This window comes from Dasypus novemcinctus, chromosome 5 (assembly GCF_030445035.2).
Source record: "Dasypus novemcinctus isolate mDasNov1 chromosome 5, mDasNov1.1.hap2, whole genome shotgun sequence".
NCBI lineage: Eukaryota > Metazoa > Chordata > Mammalia > Cingulata > Dasypodidae > Dasypus > Dasypus novemcinctus.
This window is the reverse complement of record NC_080677.1, coordinates 22,879,663-22,903,058: the sequence shown is the minus strand read 5'-3', so window position 1 is coordinate 22,903,058 and position 23,396 is coordinate 22,879,663. Positions and strand designations below refer to the sequence as shown.

General features: G+C 49.2%; 2 protein-coding genes across 4 annotated transcripts in view; one reads left to right on the top strand and one right to left on the bottom strand.

The window, feature by feature from the left end:
- EEPD1 (endonuclease/exonuclease/phosphatase family domain containing 1) overlaps positions 1-3,145 on the top strand; it is a 125,903-nt gene extending 122,758 nt beyond the window's left edge. The window contains exon 8 of the mRNA XM_004454263.5: positions 2,388-3,145. Within this exon, the coding sequence (XP_004454320.2) occupies positions 2,388-2,587 (200 nt within the window). The 3' untranslated portion in view covers positions 2,588-3,145. The remainder of the gene's footprint in view (positions 1-2,387) is intronic.
- A 13,882-nt stretch (positions 3,146-17,027) lies between these two features.
- Positions 17,028-23,396, bottom strand: part of MATCAP2 (microtubule associated tyrosine carboxypeptidase 2) — a 99,960-nt gene continuing 93,591 nt past the window's right edge. For all 3 annotated transcript variants that reach the window (XM_012523602.4, XM_004454260.5, XM_004454259.5), the window contains 2 exons: positions 21,502-21,599; positions 17,028-20,036 (listed from right to left, as the gene is read on the bottom strand). In XM_012523602.4, coding sequence (XP_012379056.2) covers positions 19,878-20,036; positions 21,502-21,599 — 257 coding nt within the window. In that variant the 3' untranslated portion in view covers positions 17,028-19,877. The remainder of the gene's footprint in view (positions 20,037-21,501; positions 21,600-23,396) is intronic.

The window sequence follows — 23,396 nt, the reverse complement described above, 5'->3', positions numbered from 1 at the left end:
CATCCCAACCACTGGGAACCTTTAGTCTACTTTCTGTCTCTATGAATGTGTTCGTTCTAGATATTTTCTATAAGTGGAGTCTTATAATATTTGTCCTTTTCTGTCTGGTTTGTATTGTTTAGCATAATGTTTTCAAGACTAGTCCACATTGTAGCATGTATCAGAACTTTATTCTTTTTATGACTGAGTAAAATATTCCATTGTGAGGGTATACCACGTGTATTAATCATCCAAAAGGGGTGCTGATGCAAAGTACCAGAAATCTGTGCTTGGGGTAGAAGCTTACAGTCACAAGGTCCTAAAAAGTCCAACTCTAGGTACCATAAGAAGTACTTTCTCACCCGCAGTCATTTGCCCCATGTTGAAGCAAAATGGCAGGTGATGTCTACCAGAGTTCAGCTGCCTTCTTCCTCTTCAGGCTCCGTAGATCCAGCTTCTTCTGAGCTCTCGCTTCTCCCTGGCGCTTCTTTCTTTCTGGGCTCAGCTGCTCTGCTTTCTTCACAAGGCCAGCTGTGGACGCTCAGGCTCATCTCTCTTCCCGGGCCTCTGTGTCTAATGAGCTGTCTCTTCTCTGTGTGTCTGCTTCTGTGTGAGAGTCTATTTTGTCAGCCCACCAAGAGGGTGCAGTCTCAACCCTGCACGCCCTAACGACATGGTCTAATCAAAGCCCTAATCATAGCATAATTTAATCAAAGACAGCTCAGCAGAATCTAATACAATCAAAGGGTATCACACCCAGAGGAACAGACCAGTTTACAAACATAATCAAATATCTTTTTCTGGAATTCATGAATAATATCTAACTGCCACACCATGATTTGTTTATCCATTCATCTGCTGATGGAAACAGGCACACTTACAAGAATGAAAGGGAGTGTTAAAAATAATTAAAGGGCATTTCCTGATGTACAACAGGTATAAACTAGGTATTTCCCAGGCACACTGGGAGAGGTGGTCACCTGGTTTTAGGCTAACAGAGTCTTAATTCAGAGGGCTGGTTCCTTACCCTTATTTTAAGGACACTTAGTCAATCAACAAACATTGCTAAAGCCCTATGCTGTTCAGCCACTTTTGTGGAATGAGGATCCCACATGCTGTCAGTGCCCTAAGGAGCAGCATTTGGGGGTGAGCGGATATGTCACTGAGCATCGCGAGGGATGGGAGAAGGGCCGGAGGTAGAACTCATGACCAGGGTGTGGCGTGTAGGCTCAGCAGGGAAAAGCAGCCATCTCCCATCCCCAGACTAGGAACCTGTTGGGCAGACCTGGGTGAGGAAAAAAATTAGAAATATGGGAAGACAGTAGGACTTTTGATGGAAGGACAAGCTCACGCTTCTCAACCTTGGCTGGAGGCTTTGCCAGTGGACCTGTACGAGATCTCAGCAAGAGGTTCAGAGGGGCAGAGAAGGACGAGTGCCTGGGCCAGAGTCTACTGTGCAGCCAGAGTTGAGGTCCTCAAGGCTAGAATATTAAGTCTGACTTTCCCACTAGCTTCTTCTGCCTTTCTCTGGGCTTTGGTTTCTTGTTGGAATCTGTCATGGGAGGATCCAAAGACCAGTGGAACTGGGTCTCAGGGAAAGTGACTCATCATCAGACTAGGCAAGATGCGGCTTGAAGAAACGCACCCGGCAGGAGCACAGCAGGCCCGCAGCCTGCCCCGCTTCCCAGGAGTGTGTGCCGTGGAGGGAACCTGCCCCGGGAAGGGAGCTGGAGATGACAGTGCCGGGAGGAAGCCAGGAATCATTTCATCTGCTTCCACCCCGGGGCTGAGCTGGGACCAGCCGCCCTCCTGTTTCCCTGTGGATCGTTCACTAATGTGACTTTCTTATCGCTGATGAACACAATTGCTTTCTGACTGTTCTGTAATTTTTGTAATTGTTTTTTCAAATACACCTCCTGTTTTATATATTTCTAAATCCTTATTTTTGAAATACCTGTACCTTCTCATAAAGCTTGGCAACTTCATCCTTTTTACAAATTTTTGGTAGAAAGATTTATTCCCCCTCCTCCCTCGTGTTTTTTGCTTTGCAAAGTGAGACTTTAGCTTTGGATATCTTTATGAGGCATCTGCCCTGGTGTCAAATACTAATTCTTGCTGATCAGATTAGAAGCAGTTTCAAAAATGATGAGGAGGTCGACCAGATGGTGATGTGCACTTGCCTGGTCAGGGGGCCTGGACTCTGGGTAGTGTCACTGCCTAAATGGGAAAAGCCCTCATTCACCCAGAAAATCCAACTGGCGAGCCCTTCCCCGTGCACAGGCGAGCAGATGACTTGAGACGCGTCCTCAGGGAACCCAGCCTTGCAGCAAAGACCCTCCGCTCTCCAGCCTGGGGCTCCACTTATCCCCCCATCCTGATTCCTGGGCCTCTTTTCTCTCCCCTTTCAGGTCACTGGGCTGTCGTGAGAGAAGGTCTCACCAACCCTTGGATTCCAGATAACTGGTCCTGGGGCGGAGTGGCTTCTGAGCATTGCCCGGTGCTGGCCGAGATTTACACCGAGAAGGACTGGAGCAAAAAGGAAGGGCCTCGGAGTAGCAGTGGGGTCGCCCTGGAGCACAGCGAAGGCCACCTGAAGCACGAGCGGTGATGACACTGGTTTCTTCCACCCTCCGGCCCAGGAGGGTGCAGGCGGGCAGTGAGCGCTCCCTTGGGAGACAGCCGTCGCCTTTTCACCTGCATCCGCCATCGCCAGCACGTGGCCCGGCCGCCGCCTTGGGGACGCTTCAGGACCTCTCGTGGGAGAGGGGGGCATGCTGGACCCCGGCTGTGCCCCGGGGTCCAGGCAGGAGGCGCGTGGAGAACCGAAGTGTCTTTACCAGGCAGATGCCGCCGGCCTCAGCGGCCTTGGGCTGGCTGGCCCCTGCTGACCGCGCCGAGGCGTCGTGCTCCTCCGTCCGCGGCTCCGAAGGCCACAGGAATGGAGCCTGGGAAGAAAGGGGCGGCGAGCACCCAGCGCCCACCCGCCCGGGCAGCGCCGGGGACACGCGTTTCCGACCATCGCATGGGATGTTCTGGCTGCCGGTGGCCTAACGCTTTTAACTGTGATCGAGCCCTCTTCTCAGATATTTTGAGTGGTGGTTTTTAGTTTTGTTTCAAAAAAAAGAAAAAATAAACAGAGATGAACCTGCCCGTGGGCAGCGAGGGAGCCTGGTGCTGGTTGCTGGCGGCGTGCGCTGTGCCAACCCCCGTGCGGCCCTGGCGGGGGCTGGCGGCTGGCGGCTGGGGCTGGGGGCCGGGGGCTGGGGGCTGGGGGCTGGGGGCTGGGGGCTGGGGGCTGGGGGCTGGCCAGATCCTGGAGCCTGCTCCCTTCCACCCCTCCCTAAGACCTTGCTGGGGCCTCGCAGACCCCGCTGTCGTTCTAAACGGTAAACGGAGGCGGCACGAGCGCTGGTGTCCTTTCCCCCTCCCACGGGTCCTTCGTCTCTGACGCCTTTTGCCTCCCGACCCTGTGCTTTGCCTTCTGGCCACATTCCTGCTTCTGAGCCAACGGGCTTAGAATTAAATCTCTCAGAATGATTCCTCCCGATTTCCGATTTCCGATTAGGTTCTTGGCACTGAGCCTCCCTCCGTTGATTCTGAGAGCGCATGTTGATTGCAGACGCCTGAAGAGGCTTAGCCCAGAAGCAGCTGACGGGGAGCTGGGCCTGATGCCCGAGGGAGGGGGGCTCCTTCTCTGTGGCTGGGGTGGGAGGGAGGGGGCGCTGGGGTCCCAGCCAAGCTCTCGGTTAGGCGCACTGTCACACCCCTTACAGCAACCCACCTTGGCCAGCCAGCATGGTAATGCCCGTTTCACAGCAGGAGAAACTGAGGCTCAGCAAGCTTAACCTGTTAACGGTCCCACAATCAGTAAGTAAATAGATGGGTTCCAAACCCAGGTTTTTCCAAGTCAACCCCAATCACCAATTTGCTCACAGTGTTGTGAAGGTATGAAAGTTAGTGGTGAAAAGATGAGCCACGCGTTAGGTTGGGTCATTCGCGTTTGCCTTGGAAGCTGAGCGTTGAGTCCTCTCTCCGCATGTGAGGACCAGGGTCCAGAAACAGAAGCCAGGAGCCCCTCTGAGCCTCTTGGGACAGGGGCTGGATTGGGATGCGAAAGGAAGCTTCCACCAGAGGTGGTCCTTTGGAACCACCGCGCTCCGAGGAGCAGCAGCTGGTGTGCGGCTCTGGGGGCGGGGAAGGGGCAGGACGGGGAGCGGCGCAGCTGCTGTGTCTCAGGCGGCAGGAGGCTGAGCCTTGACAAAAAGCACCACGTTAGACCTGCAGGTAGGCGGGGGTGCTTCCCAGCCGAGCACGGTCCTCTGGTTAATAGGGTTTAGGGCAGCTGGCTGGTGAACGTGGGCAGGGATTTTAACTTTAGATAAGGCCACCCGCCTTCACCAGCCAGGTGCCTCAACTCCTTTCAGCCAGTTCTTTATCTGCACCAAAGCTGTTGAAAGAAAAAGCTGCCACGGTGTCACAAGGGGGAAAGGAACCCAACGAGATGACCTTTGTGCAGGGCGCGTGGGCCGGAGCCAGTGCGCCTGCGAGGTGGGTTGCATCGGTTGCAGGCTCTCTCCCGGCATGGGCAGTTCCTCGGGAAGTCTGACCACAGGCCGAGCTGCTCTTACTCCAGCCCCAACTCTCTGACGTTGCCTTTTCGCTTTGTTTTGTTCGTTTAGCATCGGCTCCTCTGTGTTGTTTCCTCGCCCCCACCCCTCTTCCAAAGTTCCTCCCATCCACCGCCAGCCTTGTCCACGCAGGTGGCGTTTTGGCCAGACTCCTGCCCCCTCCTGCTCTTTCCTGCTGTCCCTTCAGCACTGTCAGAAAAGGGGCGTCACAGAGAAGGCGAGGGGAGTCCCCTGACGCTGAGTGGGTTTCTGGAGGGGGAGATTGGAGAGGGTGGGGAAGGAGTGGAGGAATTGAGTGCCCTGGCCTTCTCCTGGGGGTCCCTGCCACGGGGAGTCCCTCCTTTCCTGCCTCTGCTTGAGGGGACCTTTGCCGCCTGCCCACTGTCCCCAGCGAGGGAGTCTGGCGTTCCCTGTGCAGGGCCCACAGCCGCCTGTCTGCTCCGCCAGTGCCGGCCCTGCCTCCCTGTCCATAGGCCCAAGGTGTGACGCCCTCGCCCCTGCCCCGCTGTCGGGGCAGGCAGGACGGGGCCGCCCTCAGCAGATGCGTCTCTTCAAAGCCAGCCCCGTGCCGTTTCCTTCCACGCGTGTCTCGGTTCTGGTGGATGCAGGTATCATCCCTCCTGGGGGAGGAGAACCCAAGCGCCTGGGGCTTCAGCTCCAGCGTCTGTGGCTGTGTCACGGCACAGAGTGACATGCTGAGGACGGGAGGTAAGCACAGCTTCCCCAGGCGGCCGCAGCGTTTTCGGAGGAAAGGAACTAGGGACTTCAGCGCCACGTGCTCGCCTTAAACTGGGCACCCATTTTCGAATCCTTGCCGCCTGGACAAGCAGCTTTACACTTTCAGCTGCTAAGAAAAGAGCGCAGTAAAGTAGGCGTGAGGATCATTCCTCCATTCCTTTCACGGAGGAGGAAACTGGGGCCCAGAGAGAGGAATTGGGCCGTGGACTCAGGAAAGGGCAGGGCCAAGATGGGACGCCGGTGCTCCTGTGCCAACGTCGCCCTTTCACCCCCTGCTCTGTGGGTGAACACTGCTGCACAGCCGCTGGACATAAACTGTCACAGCCATGGGCACGGAGAGCGTGTGCAGCTCCCACCCAAGGACCCCAGGGCTGGGTGTGGCTCCGTGGCCCTGCGCAGTGGACTGGCCTGAGTCCCCGTTTGTTTCCTTATCTCTTAAGTGAGGGTCATGCCTTCTCACGGGGTTGCAAAGAATAAACACCCATGAAGCTCTGAGCACAGCATCTGACCGCAGGGCCGATGCCTGCCACTCGCTGCTGTAGGCCCTGGAGAAAGGGCGGGAAACTCAGGAAGTCGCCTGCCAGGGACAGCGCGGTCCCCTTGGCTTTGCTCCGAGCACCACCGTGGCGGACAGCCACTGAGTGAATGACCAGTGAGTGGGGGCCAGCATCCCCGAGGGTGACATTGAACTTGGCACGTCCAGCCTTTCCAAGGGGCACCTGCCGCACACCTTGCTTGAGCAAGCGCGTTGGGATAGGAGTTTTGAGAGGCTTGAGACAGGGTGGGCCACAGCGTGAACCTGCCTTCAGAGTCAGCGGGCAGCCACTGGGCTCCTAGAGAGAACAACCAGGAAATGGATCGAAACAGACTTAGAAGCTCCTGGGTGCCTGGGCTGTGGGCCCCCCACTGTGTCTCCCAGTGAGGAAGACCCTGAGTGCTTTGTCAGTACAGGAATTGGAGTTAGAGGAGGTGAAAGGAAAAGGGTACTGGTCAAGCAGAGTCGGGGAGGCCATAGATGCGTACACAGGCACATGTGAGCCCGCCAGCTCCGTTAGCTCAGCATGTCATTCGTGAAATCGGAGAAGCGTGATTCCCACCCCCTTTTTTTTTTAAAGATTTATTTCACCAATGCCCTTATTGTTTGCATTCACTGTCTGCTCTCTATTCATTGTGTGCTCTCTGTCTGCTTGTCTTCTTTCAGGAGGCACTGGGAACTGAACCTGGGACCTCCCATGTGGGAGGGAGGTGCCCAGTCGCTTGAGCTACATCTGCTCTCTGCTTGTTGCACCTCTTGTGTCATCATTGTGTCTCCTTGTTGTGTCTCATTGCATCATCTTGCATCAGCTCACCGCACCAATCCATTACGTCAGCTCACTGTCTTGTTCATCTTTAGGAGGCACTGGGAACCAAACCCAGGACCTTCCATGTGAGAGGTGGGCGCCCAACTGCTTGAACCACATCCGCCCCCTCCCATCCCTTTCTGATGTCAGGATTGCCTGCTGGTGAGTCCTGGGGCTCAGCTGGTACCTCTTTCAGCTTCTCCAGAACCCCCCACTCACCACCCACTCACCCATACACCCCCTCCCCCACCACCACCTGCATACACATGTGAGGCTGCATTTACAAATTCAAGTCCTGGGCACAGGGCTCGCATGGCTGTTCGCGACCCCAGAGCCTAGCCGAGGGCCCAGAGCAGCCTCTTGCTACAAGGTGGCGGTGAGCTGGGGAGTCACTGAGGAACAACTGCTGTCTGAGGGGACAGGCAGCAGGTGGACTGCAGGGACCCAGGAGGGAGTAACAGCCGAGCTAAGACTTCTTAAGTGGCATCGTTGCTTGGCTAGAGTGAGTGCAGTTAGCTTTTGAAAGTCTCGGTTCCTGCCCAGGCTACGTAATCCTGGAGGCTTTCCAGAGGCTCCAACAAGCATTCGCTGTGAACACGGCTGAGCTCTGAGGGCCTCTTTCTCCAGTGTGTCCATCAGGACCCTCTGCCTGCTAGCCCCAGCCTCCCAGGCCCTTCCCAGCTGCAGCCTGGCTTCCCTGCCTCGGCCTGCTGCTCTTTCAGCCAACGAGGCAGCGTTTCCATAAAACAGGCAGAACGAATGGCTCAAGACATCTAGAAACTTTAAAATTAATAGATGGATGGCGCTATGCCTTCCTCTGCACAGAAAATCTAAGAGGATCTAGTAGGGTTGGAAATAAATCCAAAGGATCCTTAAATGGGCCAAATGTGGATGATCGTTGAAGCTGGGTAATGGGCACAGGGGCATTCATGATACTATCCTGTGTACTTCTGTGTATGTTTGAAATGTTCCATAATCACAATTAAATAAATACATAAGTAATAAAAGGCCCACTTCCCCCAAAAGACAAGAGGACATTTATACTTTTTAATAGAATAAACACTGTATTTCACTGTTGCCCAAGCGTGCTGAAGTGCCCACGATTGAGGAGGCTGCGTGCGGGAGGAGTTGGCGCCTGTCATTGTTTCCAGTTACCCCATTCCCTGGAGGGGCATTTTTCTAGGCAAGGGTGACCTAAAGTAATCAAGTGTTTAATTCTAGAATGAGGACATTAAAACCTATGTATTTGGAGGGAAAATTAAAAGCATCAGAGGGAGCTGAGTGGCTCAGTGGTTGAGCACCGGCTTTCCACATATGAAGATTCAATCCCTGGCCCGGCATCTCAAAAAAAAAAAAGAACAGAAAAAAAAGCACCAGAGAGGAGAGAAGAAAGGGAGGTTAAGGGCTATGTAAAAGCCTTGGGTTGCTTTTCCTCTGTTGCTGACACCTGGTGCAGCCCCAGCCCAGGCCCGGGGCCCCTGCCCTCGGGTCACTCTAGGTGGCCCTGGCTGCCCGGGTCTCCCTCGCGGTGCTTGTCCAGCTGCAGAGGCTGGGAAGGGAGGCCGTTAGCCGAGTCCCAGTGGGGTCCTCCTGGGTTCTGGACGCTCCTCTTGGTGAGTCTGGGAGAAGAAGGGGGGGTCTCCTCTGAAGAAGGCAGACATTGCAGGTGTCAGTCATCTGGGGGACAGGGCCTCAGACTTGGGGACACCAGGCAACCGGGAACCTCCTGTGTCTGAACGAGCCCCACCAGGTCAAGCAATTCGTTGCAGCGTCTTCATCACTTGTAGGAAAACCATGGGCTCGCTTCTAAAATCGAACCCCGTGTCTCCGAGGCCGGTCACGCAGGAGGTGGGCGGAGAGCCAGGCCTTCTAGCTCTCTGCCCGCGGTCTCCTTCCACCCTGGCCTCATCCCAGCCTTGAACTCTGTGCCCAGGGGTGGCCTCTCCTTCATTTCCCACAGCCACGAGAGTTGAGGAGAGCAGAGAGCCTCAGGGAGTCAATAAAAGCAGATGCAGGGACAAGGTAGCGCCCACTCACCTCCACCTCGCAGGGGCAGGTGGGGGTCTCCCACCTGGCGGGGGCCTCCCGAGGGGGCCCTCAAGCAGGACTGGACAACCGGAAGGCAGTCCAGAGCCCCGAGCTCTCCCGCTGTCTCTGGCAGTTTCTGCCTGACGCTGAGGGGCCCAGGGCTGGTTTCCCTCCCGGGGAAGAACCGAGCCCCATCCTCCTCCCGGGTCTGATGCCTTATCCTAAGAGGTCTGCGGGTCCGGCAGGAGGCACGCTGAGGCGCGGGCTGGGTGGGGGTATTTCTCCAGGGGAGGAAAAGGGAATGGGAAGGAAACCGGCGCTTGCTGACCCCTCGTGGGAGCCACCCACCAGGCAAGGCAGCTCACACATCCTTCCAGGAAAGGCCGCTGCATTGGGCAGCCAAAGGGGAGCTGCTGCAAAGTACCAGCACTCTGCTGGCTCTTAGAAAGGGTATTTATTTGGGGTAAAAGCTTACACACACAAGGCCCTAAAGAGTCCAACACAAAGTTACCTCCTCTCCAAAGTCTGCTGCCACGTGTTGAGCAAGACGGCGGGCAGTGACTACGAGGGCTCAGCCTCCGCCCTCCTCGTAAGGCTCCGTGGTCCCGGCTTCTTCCGTCTCAGCTGTAGGCTGGCACCTCGCCCTGGGGCTCGTTTCTTTCCGGGCTCAGCTGCTCTGGTCCCTTCGCAAGATCAGCTGTAGACTACTGGGCTCATCTCTTCCTCGGGCCTCGGTCGTGTCTGATGAGCTGTCTCTACTCCTCTGTGTTCTTCTCCTGTGTGTATGTGTCCACCCACCAAGGGGGTGGGGCTCAACCCCCTGCTCAGGTAGCTGAATAAAGCCCTACTCTTATTTTAATCAAGTAAACGTAACCTTTGATTTTAATACAAGCAAAGGGTATCGTGCCCAGTGGAACCAACCAGTTCACAGTCAATCTCTTTTTGGAATTCATAAATAATATGAAACTGCCACAGCCATTGTCCCCATTTTACAGAAAAGGAAACCAAATCTCAGAGAAGTAGCCTACCTGGGCCACTCAGCCAGCAACTAAGTCAGAATTCAACTTTTAGTTGTTTAAGGGACAGACTCACAATTAAGAATAAACACTGGGGGCGGGGCGGGGAGGGGAGGGGGCTGAGAAAATTTTTTTAACAGAGATATAAAGTGTTAAGGTGAATCAGAGGAAGTAGAAAATGAATTTTCAGCTGGGGACAAATCCAAGGAGCCTTCCTGGAGGCGGTGTCCCTTGCCCTGGGACTTGAATGGGTAAGACTGGGAATCCAGAGGGTGAAAGGGAGATGGCTTTCTAGGCAGAGGCACCTGTTGAGAGCAAAGGTGTAGAGGGAGGGAAGTGCTGAGTGTAGTTCACTTTGGCAAGAGTTTCGGATGTGTTATCAGAAGGCTCTGCAAAGGATCTCGGAGGTGGTTCTGGGGGCCCTGGGGAGCTGTGGTGGGGTGTTGTGCGGGTGTGCCAGCCGATTAGAGGAGGCGGCCTCCAGCAGCCTGTGCAGGCCTGGCAAGGACTGGGTGGCTTTTAATGTTATTTATTTATATGCTTCCCATACTCTGGAGTTAATAGGGCAGGCGGGGCAGTGGGGTAGACCCTCTTGTCCCAGAGCTCATGAGAACTGGCAGTGGGGAAGCAGTGGGGATGGAGAAGCTGGGGAGCATTTGTGGGGGGTGGGGGGTGGGGCGCCCAGCTGGTGCCACATGGAGAAGCTTGAGTCCTAGCTCTGCCTGTACCAGCTGGGGCAGCCCAGGTGCGTGGCTAGACCATAAATCCCTTGAGAGCTGGAGCCATATCTGTGTCACCCCCATATCCCAGGTGTGTGAGGGTGGTAACAGGTGTTGCGGCTGACTTCATGTAAAATGGGGATGATTTTATCCACATTGGGGATTTTCTTATAACTGTTTTGGGGGCAAGATGCTGGGTTCTGTTTTGGACAAGTTGAGCTTCCCGGGGAAACCTGCTCTCCCAGCGCCTTCGACAGCCTCCAGTGCCCCCGTCACAGTGGAGGCATCCCCCCTCGAGGACACACATGACACTGGAGACCCTCGGCTCTCAGGCTTGCCCCAGGGCAGTCCCTGAGCATGTGGAGGAGCTTTCAGTGATGTTGTGTATTGAGGGCAGGGCTCTGGTGACATATTTTTGCATCCCCAGAACCCGGCACATCCGAGATTTGGGGCAGTAAATGGGTGAATGAACAAAGCTCAGGTGGGGGGTGTAAGTGTCAAGTGGGGATGAGGTGAGAACTGCTGGCCCAAGGGTAAGTGGCGCGTGGCTCTCCCAGGTCCCCAGGGACAGTGAGCAAGAGCGGTAGCCACGAGGCTGAGGAGGTGCCGGGTAGCACAGGCCACAGCAGCGGGCTTCCCCCAGCTCGCCTCTGCCAGCCTTTGCCACCCCCAGCAGATCCTGGTGGAGGAAGGACTGCAGGAAGGAGAAGCCCTGAAGTTGGCCAGGGAAGTTGCCTTTTCTCCTCCCGTGTTCCCCTCCATGGCCCCGTACTTTCTGCCAGCATCTCTGCATTTGAGCAGCCGGGCAGGAGTGGTCCCAGCTAGACCGCAGGCCCCAGAAAGTTTAGGCTCCTCACGGGAGGAGAGGGAGGGGAGCCCTTGGTGGCACAAAGAGCTGAGCTACAAGAGGTATACGTGCCAGTGCTTTCTGGCACTTACTATCCGTGTGTCTTTGGGCAGTTACTTGACCTCATCCCATCCCCATGCCTCAGGTTCCTTGTCTGGAAAATGGGGATGTCGCTACCTTTGTAACGTGTCACCAAGATTAAATGAAGTACTGGATGGGTTTGGCACATAATAAATCATAGCTACCTTGGTTATTACTTTCTTGGGTAGTGGTCAGGCTCCTAGGAAAGACGATATGCCTGGAGGGTGGACGTGAGGGCTTGGGGGGGGGCCCAGATCGCATCTCTGTGGCATCGGCGAAAGGAGGACCAGGCAGGACGGCCCCGGAAAACGGCTGCATGAGCCCCAGAGACAGGGATCGTTTTGTGGAGACCGTCAGGACAGCGCCCAGTGCTGGCGATGATTCCATGCCAGCCCCTGCAAGCAGGGTGAACTACCTACAAAGAAGAGAGAGGAACGGGTGGGGGTGGGGACGGGGGGACCCCCAGGGCGTCCTAAACTTGGAGCCTAAGGGCATCTGCTTAGGAAGCAGTTCTGGCAGTGGTCAGTGGTGGAAGATGCAGTCATCGAAGTGCCCTGCTGACTTCCACGTGGTGAATTATTTAATGAAATCAGCCTTCGGGGGAAGGGGACATGGAGTATAACACCATAAACAGCAGGTTGGCCCCGGCTGGCAGGTCCCCAGGGCTGTGGGAATACCGGGGCCCTTGGGCAGGTGGCGGGCTATGCACAGGTGCCGCCTGGGTGCTTCCTGAGGTTTCAAGCTCCATGAAGTCTCCTGGGAGCTGAGCTGCCCAGGTGGGCCTCGAAGCTTGGTCTTACCCCAGGAGTACCCAGACAGTGGAAAGCAGGTGGCTGAGACCCGGGGGTGGCCTGGCCACCTGACCACAGCAGGCCAGGGGCACAGGCGCAGCCTGGGGAGGCAGGGACAAGCTTCGAAGGCAAAGGTGAGGCGCTGTGGGGACATGGTGGGGCCCGGCTCGTTTCCCAGGGGTGCTGCCTTCTCCGCTGTGAGGCGAGGCAGGCCTCTTCCTCTGGTCTGTGTGCCCGGGTGGCCAGGTTGGGCTTGGAGAAGGGGAAACCTCAGGTCTGCAAGGGTCATGAGGGTGAAAGGTATGCAGAGGGGCACTGATTGGTCCCTGGGGAGCCCCGTGCTGGGGTGGAGGTGGTCACTGCTCCCCTCCTTCCAAGTGGCCTCGGGCAATTGGGAAAAAGGGAGAGAGGGAAAAGCCTGCTGAACAGATTTCCCACCTGCTTGCAGGTTCCCTGAATGTTAGGGTCAAACCACAGGACAACCTCGCTTGCTGCTTTTAATTCTGTGGGGCCTAACGGTGCCTGCTGAGCAAGCAGCCCTCTAATCAATAGAGTTGGGAGGTGCGGGAACCTAAGTGCCTTACTGACTTCCACTCCCATGAATTATTTAAAAGACTGTCCATGGGGTGTGAGGGGCATTGAAGACTCACCTTTTGCTATGCTAAGGAGCGAGTGCTGCTGGCCAGGGCCCTGTTTGAACACAGCCTGGGTTTGCTGCACGGAAGAGTGAGGGCTCCCGGGCCCAGACCCACTGATCGCAATGTGGTTTCACTGCTCTGAGTTCTGAGACACCCTTAAGTGCCATTTCTAAGCAGAGAGTCTGGAGATGGCCTTACCTGCTGGCAAATGGCCAACCTTCCCTGGCCCTCTGCTTTGAGGGATCTTAAAAATTTCCAGGTTACAAATCCCTGCCACGCCCCATTCACTGACTCTAAAAGCCCAAGGGCTAGGCCCAGCTGCAGTACACACTTGCTGGGTGATGGGTAGCTGTGAACTGCATCCAGGTCCTCCGTTTCCTTCCTGCTCTACAGCTTTGTTAGTGAGCTATCGAGTTAGCGAAGCCAATCTGCTGTCAGGGGCCTTCCCCTTCGGTGCTCAAAAAATCTACACTTCTGGTGTGTAGAGTCCTAGGGTCTGATTATGGAATTCTGACTGGTCTGGCCTGTGGCCCAGCTCAGTCTCTGAAGGAGACCTGATGCTCACACTTTGAGAAATACTGTGGAGAGGACCTGGTTTAAACATAGAGCAACCAGAAATTTAGCTGAACCTACTATAAATAATATTAAAAAAAATAAGAGATGGTGGTGACTGAAGTGTTAAAAGAAGAAATGTAGTTTACTTAGAATTCTAGTGTGGCTTTCAGTAAGAGGTAAAAGGGATGATTTCAGCAGGAACAATAGCTTCTATTATCCTATGTAGGAAATCAGCAGGGAGGCTGAAAAAATTTAGGATGAAAGTTGACACCTAGATAACACCTGGACAAGTCAGTTACTGCGATTCTTGAGTCTGAGCCCTTGGCCTCCAGGTCCTAATGGAGCTGACTGATGGTAAGTAGCTAATCAACACAATCTTTTCAATACTATTACTACCAAACACAAGCCCAGTTTTCAAAGGCCGATGTTGAGTAAACCCTGGGAAGCAGCTGGACTCTAGGAATTTTTTTGAGCTGTTCTTCTGAATTTTTCTAAATATCATTCATCCTCATCATTTCCTAATTCAATAACTGACCAACTGCTTTAAGAAATCAGATCTTTTGGTTTACCTCGGGGTTCTCACGGCCTGTAGGCAAGCAGCAGCTCGATTCTGTGTCTGGGTGTGAGGCTCTCTGCTTGGAGGATGTGAACTGCCAGCTGGGACCAGTGAGATACAGAGAAGGACCGGAACCGCTAGGAGCCCACCCACACCTCTCCCTGGACCACTTGAGGCTGTGGAGCCAGGGGCCCAAATCTCACCCTCAGTAATCCATGTATGTTCAAGTTCTCCAAGCCAGTCACATTATCTCTAATCCTTAAACACCTCCTCAGATGCTGGTAAAGGCCCTGGGGACTCCCAGTTTACAGGAGGGTTATCTGGGGAAGGGGAGGACAGAGAGGAGACAGGCCTCGGTGAGTTGCAGCATTTCATCTGATGGCAGCCAGTGGCATGAGGGGTTTGAAGGCTGCACTGTTTGGGTATTTTGCGACAGGTGACAGAAGGCCTAAAGATCTAAAGATGCCACAGAGCTGTCCTATCTAAGCACAGTGAGGTTTAAGATTAGAAATTGTGCACTCTGTAGCCTCGTCTGTGATCCAGAAACAATAACAGCTTGTGTGCTGTTATCTGTTGAGTTGAGCAATCTCTCTTTGGCTAGAGGATCTTGTTTCTCGCCCCAGTATTGAGGCAGGTTAGTATAGGAGAAGAGGGAAGACTTGAGGCACTGCTGACACCTGGCAAAGAACACGGCCATGAGACCCTGCCCAGAAACCCCCCGAGGGAAGGCTGGTCCAGAAAGACCCCATGGAGACCTTGGCCACCAGGTTGCCCTTGGACCTCTTTCTGGGTTCAAGGGGAGGCCCCGGATAACTCCCAACAAACAGGCCTCCCTGTTGGTCCTGGATAACCCAACAAAAGGCCTCACCAGCGGCCCGCTGAGAACTAACAGGTGGGGTAACCAGTCAGAACAGCAAGCAGCTGGGCTCCTTCCCCAACAGTAGGAAAGGGAAGGCGTGAATAATGGCTTAATAAAGGTAGCACCCCAACTCCAAATGCTCTTTGCCTGGGGGAGCCCGCATCCACATCTCGGACGTGTACTTCTGTTTTTCCCTCATTTCTCAACAAACTCTTTTCACTGGTCTAACTAAACTGGCATGTTCTTAAATTCTTTTATGTAACCTAGCCAAGAACCTAGAGGACTCCAGCATCCCCCAACCTCAGTATCCCCTTGCTTCCCCTTCTTCAAAAGGGAAAAGCTGGTTTTCCTGAGAAGTGTCTGAGTAGTTACGTTGGGAAGCTGTGGTAAGATAAAACAGGATCTGAATTTTAACTTGCACATGTCACAGATAATGCTTGTTTCAAATGGACACAATGGGATGTTATTCCAGATTTACTTCTCAAGTCTAAAAATACTAAAAACAGAGTAAGTTGCCATTCAACCCAATTATCACAAAAGAACTTTATGAGACAAATTTGTCAGTGAGAGATTTAAACTGGACAGAGGAGGAAATAGATTCTGGAATAGGCCTAAAGGAGATTTCTGGAACTTTCTCCTTGGAGTTTTTAAAGGGAAATACAAATCTTTCCTGGCAAAGTTATGAATGTTTCCTTGAAATCAGTTTAGATTGGTTTTTGCTCCAAGGGTCAACCAACAAGATTAAACATGTAGAGAACCTTATGTGGGCGGAGGCTGGGAGTGAAAGAGGAGAGTGGGAAGAGGAGGAAAAAGGAGCTAGCTGGCCCTCTAGTGGAGAGTTGTGGAGTGACACTCAAAAATTCACTCCAGAACTCCGCGCCCGGTGCTCAGAGAGCCTGCCTAAAAAGGCCAGTGAAGCTGTTCTCTGCTTGTTATCTAATTGCTGACTAGAGCACTCCAAATAACTCACTATTGCTCCCATTCTAAAGAGAGTGAAATGATCCAACATAAACCAGCCACACGAAATACTCTTCCTAAATCGAAGGTCACTTTATTTGTAAGGTCCAAGTTATTTAATTTCCTTGGAAATAATACCAGTAACTGGAAAGTATTCTGAAATAAAACTAGAGATAATTTTTAAAAGGCAAGAGGACCAAATAACTTGTTTATCTAAATTTTCAATGTTCACACCTTGGGTAGTTACATACTTGCTTCTGTTAAGAACTTTGACGTATATGGTGTCAGGAATTTTTCAGGTTTATCTTGAAACCTAAAATCCCCATTTTGGGAAAAAAATCAACTTCGGAGTCCCACAATCTCTTGAAACTATCCTCCACTGAAGTTCTACCTATTCTTAAAGATCTTCCATCGCTAGCTGACAAATATTTGCTATTTCATGTTAAGTGTCAAGGCAGGAATTTCTTGAGATATCAGAATCATAGAGAATAAAAATCAGTAAAATCTTGGCCCACTGACAAGGCTTACCTAACTGAGATGAAGGTCTGAATTCGAAGTTCCTTGCCCCTGCTGAGAGAGGGCACGTGCATTCCCTCTCCTCCCTGCTCAACTGCTTATCTTCGCGGTGGATAAAGTGTTGGCTCCTGCTGAACTGCTCATCTTCTCACTGGATAAAGTGCTGGCTCCTTTGGTCACGTGGTGGAGGACCCAAGGAATCTCCCATCCTTTGATAACCCAAGCAGCTGCATAGGTGGTCTACTCCTTCCCCTGGGCTAAAGCAGCTCAGGCTCTAAACACAAAACTTAAGAGAGAGTGGGAATAAAGTCCTAACTATGAACAGCTACCACTTTGCAAGCTATCTTTCTCTCTCTGCTTCAAAAACATGGGCATGCCCTTTGACTACAGTCAATGCTCTTTTGACACTGCTTGCTTAATTTTTTTTTTTGGGGGGTAGCATTTTTGGGGTATAGGATTGGCTGTGCTGTAACCAGTTTCTGTGCCTCTCTTTCCTCACCAGACTGGAAACAGTTCTTCTATTCATTGGAAGATTTCTGGCACTCAGCACAGATCCTGCTCCTCAGTAGGATCTGTATGAAAATTTTAATGAATGAATAGGGAAGTGCAATTAAGATAAAGTTGTTCCCTCCTTTTCCTTTCCCCCATCCCCCATAAGCTGAACTAATTAGGGGAAAGGTGGTCTATGGCAAATATGAAATTTCTCTGTAAATAAGGATATTAGAAGAAAAATGTGATCTATGGCTCTTTCAATAATTACCACACAATAAAAAGCAAGAAACAGCACAATAAAAATATAATTAGATTTTCAAGGAACAGAAGTTTACATGTATATATATCCACATATTTCATTTGAGAACTTCAGTGCTACTTATTTTTACTATAGCAAGACACAATTTAAAATGCCCAAAGATATACAAAACAAACCATACAAATTTTAAATACTTTACAAAGGTGAAAGTAAAAAGAAATGAAGACTATGGATTTATGTTTACAACCAATCTACTTTAAATCATGTCTGGTGTTAAAACCTAACAGTTCAATTCATCAGAATTTGTATCTGATACCATTATATGTTAGAATTATGGTGGGCAAAATTGATAAACTCAGTCATTAATAGACTAAAGCAAGTAACTACTGTACCTAAAAATAATACGATCTTCAACTATTTTCCAACATACTGCTGCTATAATTTTATATTTATTAAAACTTATTTTAGGGGACAAAACTCACCATGACACTACTTCAGGAACGAGAATCAGATGTACAGTAAAATTTCCTAAATAAACATGAATTAAATCTTCAAATTCCAACTCTTAAAGCTTAGCTTTATTTCTGCTAATCTGAACCTATTTTTGGCTCACTGCTAACTTTTCAACTATCTTAAGACCACCAATATGATTTAAGGTCTTTTTTTTTTAATGGCAGCTCAGATTTTCTGACTTTATACCAAAACAGTAAGGCAATTTTTTCCTTTTCTAAACTAGATAAAGAGCTGATATCCATTCATTTTTAAATGCAGGGACTAGAACCACTGCAAATAATCCTACCAATAGGCAATTAAGGCTGTTGTGATTTTCCTTTATATTTAAACCATCACATAAGATTAGCAGTATTATTGCCTGCAAATGGTTGAATTTACAACCACTAGCTCTTAAATCACAGGAAATGAGTGTTGCCATTTCTGGCTATACTTCATTTCCTGTTAACTAAAACAATGTTTTCACAATCAATACTTAAAAAACTGGAACACTGTTGTTGGGTTTTAAGATAAAGCTGGAGAACACTAAACAAAGCTGGATCTACATGACTGCCACAAAGATGACGAATGCTCGTGGTGTCTCCGGGTTCCCGGTATCGGGTTCAGCCACAGGCCTGCTGGAGACACAGGCCCACGACGGCCAGCACGACCGGTGTGGAGGCCTCTCCACGCTCTGGCTCCAACGGGCCTGGCCCTGCACTGCCAGCAGTGAGATGCACGGTTCCCTAGGTGCCAGGAAGAATACAGCCTGTTTCCTGCAACCTCCTCCGAGGCAAGCACTTCAAGGTATGTGAAAGAGAAAAAAATCACATAACCTAACCTGCAAAACAATTCCTAAAGTCATTGCTTAGTGTGACCATGGACCAGGATTTGCAGCTATACATCTACCAGTGTTAGCACCATATTTTAGCCTGAACTGAGGTAACGACAAACTCTCTGATAGCTTTGGGTACAGTTTAAAGTAGCAATCTCACATGGGGTGTTTACAGCAGTATTTTTTTCTGATTATTAAAATAAGCTGTTTGAAGAGCTATTTGATGCCAAGTATTAAAAAAGTCATCTCACTAAAGATGATCTTGTGAAAGGGCAGACTCCTGTTTCCATATAACTTGGGGAGATGCACATGGAGTAAAGACCCAGCGGTGAGTGTTTACCACTAAAAATATGTACTTTTTACTCTGTTTTGCCATTCCTAATTCTAGGTAAAGATATGCAGCAGAACTGCAAATTATATTCTGGAGATTTAAAAGAGAACGAACCTAAGTATCTGATTCTACTTAGGGATTAATTTCGGTATAAACTGATACCAATAAATGAAAAACCTAGAAGTAAAAGCTTTTAGCAGGGGAAATAATGCAACAAAACAGAAATTTCTGAAATTCAAACTGGGTCATTACTGGGCTTAAAAAGTCAGAGATTTTGATAAAATACAGTAAGCCAGATCATAAAGCCAGCTTATCAAATGACAACATGTGGAAATTTCATTCTTCAGAGCGTGGTCAAGTTTCCTGAAGGCAATACTCAAGGCAATATTCAGTTCCTACATTAACTGGATCAGTCTGTTTTTTCCCCTGCTCATGACATATTCCATTTAATAAAAAAAGGTGAATAGCTTCAATATTCCCAATTATTTTAATTTATAGCACTAAACATATTTGGAACTTGTACTTATCACTTACAAAAAAGAACAGAAAGGGAAAGGACCTAAAACTTGGTTAAAAAAAACTGGAGTACAATATATTTCAGCAAATGAAACAGAATTTTTCATTTAAGAGATAAATGGATAAAACAAGGTGATTCTCTGAGTTCCTCTAAACTTCTAAGGTGAAACAAATGTGTAAAATATAGGACTTAATGAAAGCTTTGCAAATTGCTTTTCCCCTCCTTTTAACAGTACTTAACATATAAAGGAGAGATAAGAAATCTTAGATATAGCTAACTTTTGGGGGCATAACAAAATTAATTTTTCAAAGGAGAATAAACACCATTATTTATCGAGTAAAATATAACCTTGGAGTTTGACAGACACTGGAATTTAGGCAGTGTCTAGTCAAGCTGGTCTTGATGCTCAGGCAGAAGTTTATCACTCAACTTGTTTAAGATTATTCAAAAACACTCAGTAGTATTTTCATCTGATTTGGGATTCAGATGAAAATAGGAGTAACTTTCCCCTGTAACCCGTAGAAACATTTTAGGGAAAAATTTTAAGGTTTGTACTTAAAATTCCAAAATTTCAGCTGAATACTGTGGACCATTCTTCAGAAAACTCAGGTACAGTCATTCTTCTTTTGTAAATCTGCTGGTGCTGCCTGCACCTAATTGGTAATATATAGAGAGGCACAGCCTGTGTGTGCAAAAATGCAAATTACTATATAAGATCTTGCAGCTCCCTGTCAGTCAGGTCATTAACTTCCATTATCTTCTCCAAGTGTTCCCTGTATCGGCTATAGTCTTGCAGGAAGTGAGGGACCCTCATGTTTTCAGTAACTGCCAAGCCTTTTAAGCGATCCACATCTTCATAAGAAACCTAAAAAAAAAGATGGGTTAATTTGTAAACAAAACTACAGGTTATATTTTGAAGAGGAATCTCTTCCCTGGATCTTAGTAAGTTTATGGATTAACTGCCAAATTACTTTAATATTTGCAAAATAACAAAAATCAGTGGCTTACTTTCATTTACTATGTTAAGTAAGAATGTATTTACTTATCCTTGCATACAGATTTCAAGTTAGTATTTGATTTGATACTGTATCGAGGACCTATTCAGTTTGTCTGGAAATCACACAAGTAAATTTAATACGTGTGTGTATGTGAGAGAATCTAAACCTGAACAAATCTCCTGACTAAATCTAAATAAAAGAATCAAGAAAAGAGCTGGAATATAGAAACTATACTGCCAAATTAATTAGCACAATTATAAATTGGATTCCTGTTTCTATTTCATTGGGAAAGATAATTATTTGTGATTTGTGTTAAATTCTCTTGCTGTTATTTTGAAATTTTCTAAGTATTTTTTTAACTCTCACATCTCTTTCATTCTCCTTTGTCAGAAAATATTTGTTTTAGTTTTAAGGATGGATCTTTTTTTTTAATGGGTGGAACTTCTTATGTTTATAAATGATCTTTACATCTTCGAATTCCAAAACATGGCTGATCTTGTTTTCTGATCAACACTCTTCCCAGTTCAGTATGATAAAACAAATGTTTGTATTATATCTGTGTTTTATTAGGTGGTAATTAAGTACTACATACACTACTAAATGTAATGAAAATAACTTTGTGGTTAATATTGGTATGGTTTAGTAATTCCTAAACCAATCTGAGTTTATTATAAGAGAGAATGAGTAAGTCTACTGATATTGGGAAACAGGGTACTTAGTTTAGGGAAAGGGAGGGAGACACAAATATGGAAAAGGAAAGGAGGTGTGGAAGAATATTGGGATGGAGTGGGGAGATTGTTCTAGACTAGAAGGATTAAAGAGACAACCAAATGCAGTAATGCATGAATCTTGACTGGATTCTGGGTTATAAAAAAGAGCTATAAAGGACATTGTGGGGACAGTTTGGAAAATTTTATGTGGACTGTATTTTAGGAATTATTACTGAATCAATGATAAATTTCTTAAATAAGAAAAGGGTACTAGGGTCATATTAGAGAATGTCCTTGCTCTTAGGAGATTCATGCTCAAATATTTAGGGGTGACATATGCTTACAGCTTACATTAAAATGCCTTAGAAAAAGTGTGTGTGTGTGTGTGTGTGTGTGTGTATAGTCCCAAATTTCCTATTCTCTTCATCTCTTACCATAAAGGAATTCTACAATTTGATTCTGTGGCAGAATCATATTTTCTTTCTCCTAATATCACATAAAGGAAATTTACTCCAATAAAGTGAAAACAGTTTGAATCTGGGTCTTACTTAAACATAAAATAAAATGAAGGAAATACTGACCTGGTGTGTCTGGGCACAAAAGTACCTTTGGTTTGACTCACCTTGCCCAGGGCAGTCAGTAGATGAAAATCAATGGTATCTCTGTATCGGAGGATTTGAAGGATTCCATCCAAGTATACCTGGTCTTTACTGAAACACCCTGAAGGAACCAGAATAGTGTTTATTTTCTGATGTTTAAAAATAAATACAGGCTCTGCCCTGATCAAGGTGGTGGAGTGAGAAGCTTCAGTACTCTCTACCCCCACAGAAGCTTTGAAAAACCAAAGGTAATTGGCAGAAAGATCTTTCTCAAAGCTCCGTAAAAGAGTTAAAGGACTGCAGTAAAAGGGCATGTGCCGAATCAAGAAAAAGGCCACTTAAAAGTGGTAGGAGGGGAGAACCAGCAAGATAGTGGCAGAGTAAGATGCTCCTAAGGTCAGCTCCTGCTACAGGGCAGTTAGTAAACATCCAGAGCTATCTGGACTAGCTGAAGCACCTGTTTGGGGGTCCCAGGAGGCCAGAAGAGCATCCTGCAACATACTTGACAAGAATGGAAGGAGGAGACTGCCCATCTGCAGAGAAGACTCATAAATAGAGCACTCCACGCCATGGAGGCTGGTGCCCATCCTCCACTTGAGACACAAGCCGCCTCGGAAGCTGTTCCATGGCTGCAATTAAAAGCTCCACTTCCCAAAAATGGGGGAGAAAGAGACAGTTGGACACCAGTTTCAGCTACTGATGAGTAAATTCGGTAAGCTAAAGTATAACCCCAAGAACAGCTAAAATTTGAGCCCATCATAGTCAGAAAAAGGCTGGTGGCTGCCATCTTAATTCCACGCCTGGCACGAGGGAAGCAGGGCGGACTGAAAATCCCAGTGCTGATGAGGACTGACTTCTTTCCATCCAGATCAGACTGCAGCTCTAGCCTAGGCCCCAGTGCCACCTCTAGCAGGGGGAAAGCTGTGGGGACCTGCACCAGCCTCTCTGGGAAATTGCCAGCCAAGTTGCAGAGGCTGGTGATTATCCTACTTTGACAGCACAAGCCACCCCAGGAGCTATTCTGTCATTGGAATAAGCAGCTCCATTTCCCAAAAACAGAGGAGGAGGAGGGAGTTAGCTGCCGATTTTGGTTACTGATTGGTAGACAGGGTTGGCTAAGATATAACCCTGGGAAAGGCTAAGGTGTGAATCTGCCCAAGTCGGAAAGAGGCCAGTGCCCACCATTTTGACTGTGCCCCCAGCCTGAGGGGAAGCCAGTACCAAAAATCACAGTGATGGTAGGAATTGGTTTCTTTCACCCAGATCAGCCTGCAGCTCTAGACTAGGCGTTAGCCCCACCTCTGGCAGGGAGGAGGCTGGCAGGCCCTGTACCAGCCTATCCAGGTAATTGCAGGTAACTTTGTCTGACAGTCTGAAAATCAGAAGCCTACAGGGGCAACTGCGGTCATCTTGGACCCAAACCGCATAGATTGCTGCCCACACCTGCAGCTCCATCCCTGCCCCAGGCAGGGGAGAAAGGGACTTGAAGCTTTATCAGTCTCTCTGGGCAACTAGTCTAGGCCTGCATGACTTGGATTATTCCACACAGCTGTGACTCTGTCCCTACCCTGGGCAAAGGAGGAAGCTGGAAGAAGCTTCATTGGTCCCTAGCGCAATGAGGGCAGCTAGAGCCTCCACAGCTTACAGCACCAACTACATGCTTAGCTCCTACTGCAAAACCAGCAAGGGAAAAAGGGCAGGAAGCCCTAAACTAAAGAGAAAAACTGCACCCAGAATAAATACTCTAGTAAGCCAGATGCCAAGACACCAACAAGAAATTACAATCCACACCAAGAAACAGGAAGCTATGGCCCAGTTAAAGGAACAAGATAAGCCTCCAGATGACATAAAGGAGTTGAGACAACTAACATACATGTCCAAACAAATCTCCAAATAAATTCAATGAGATGGCTAAAGA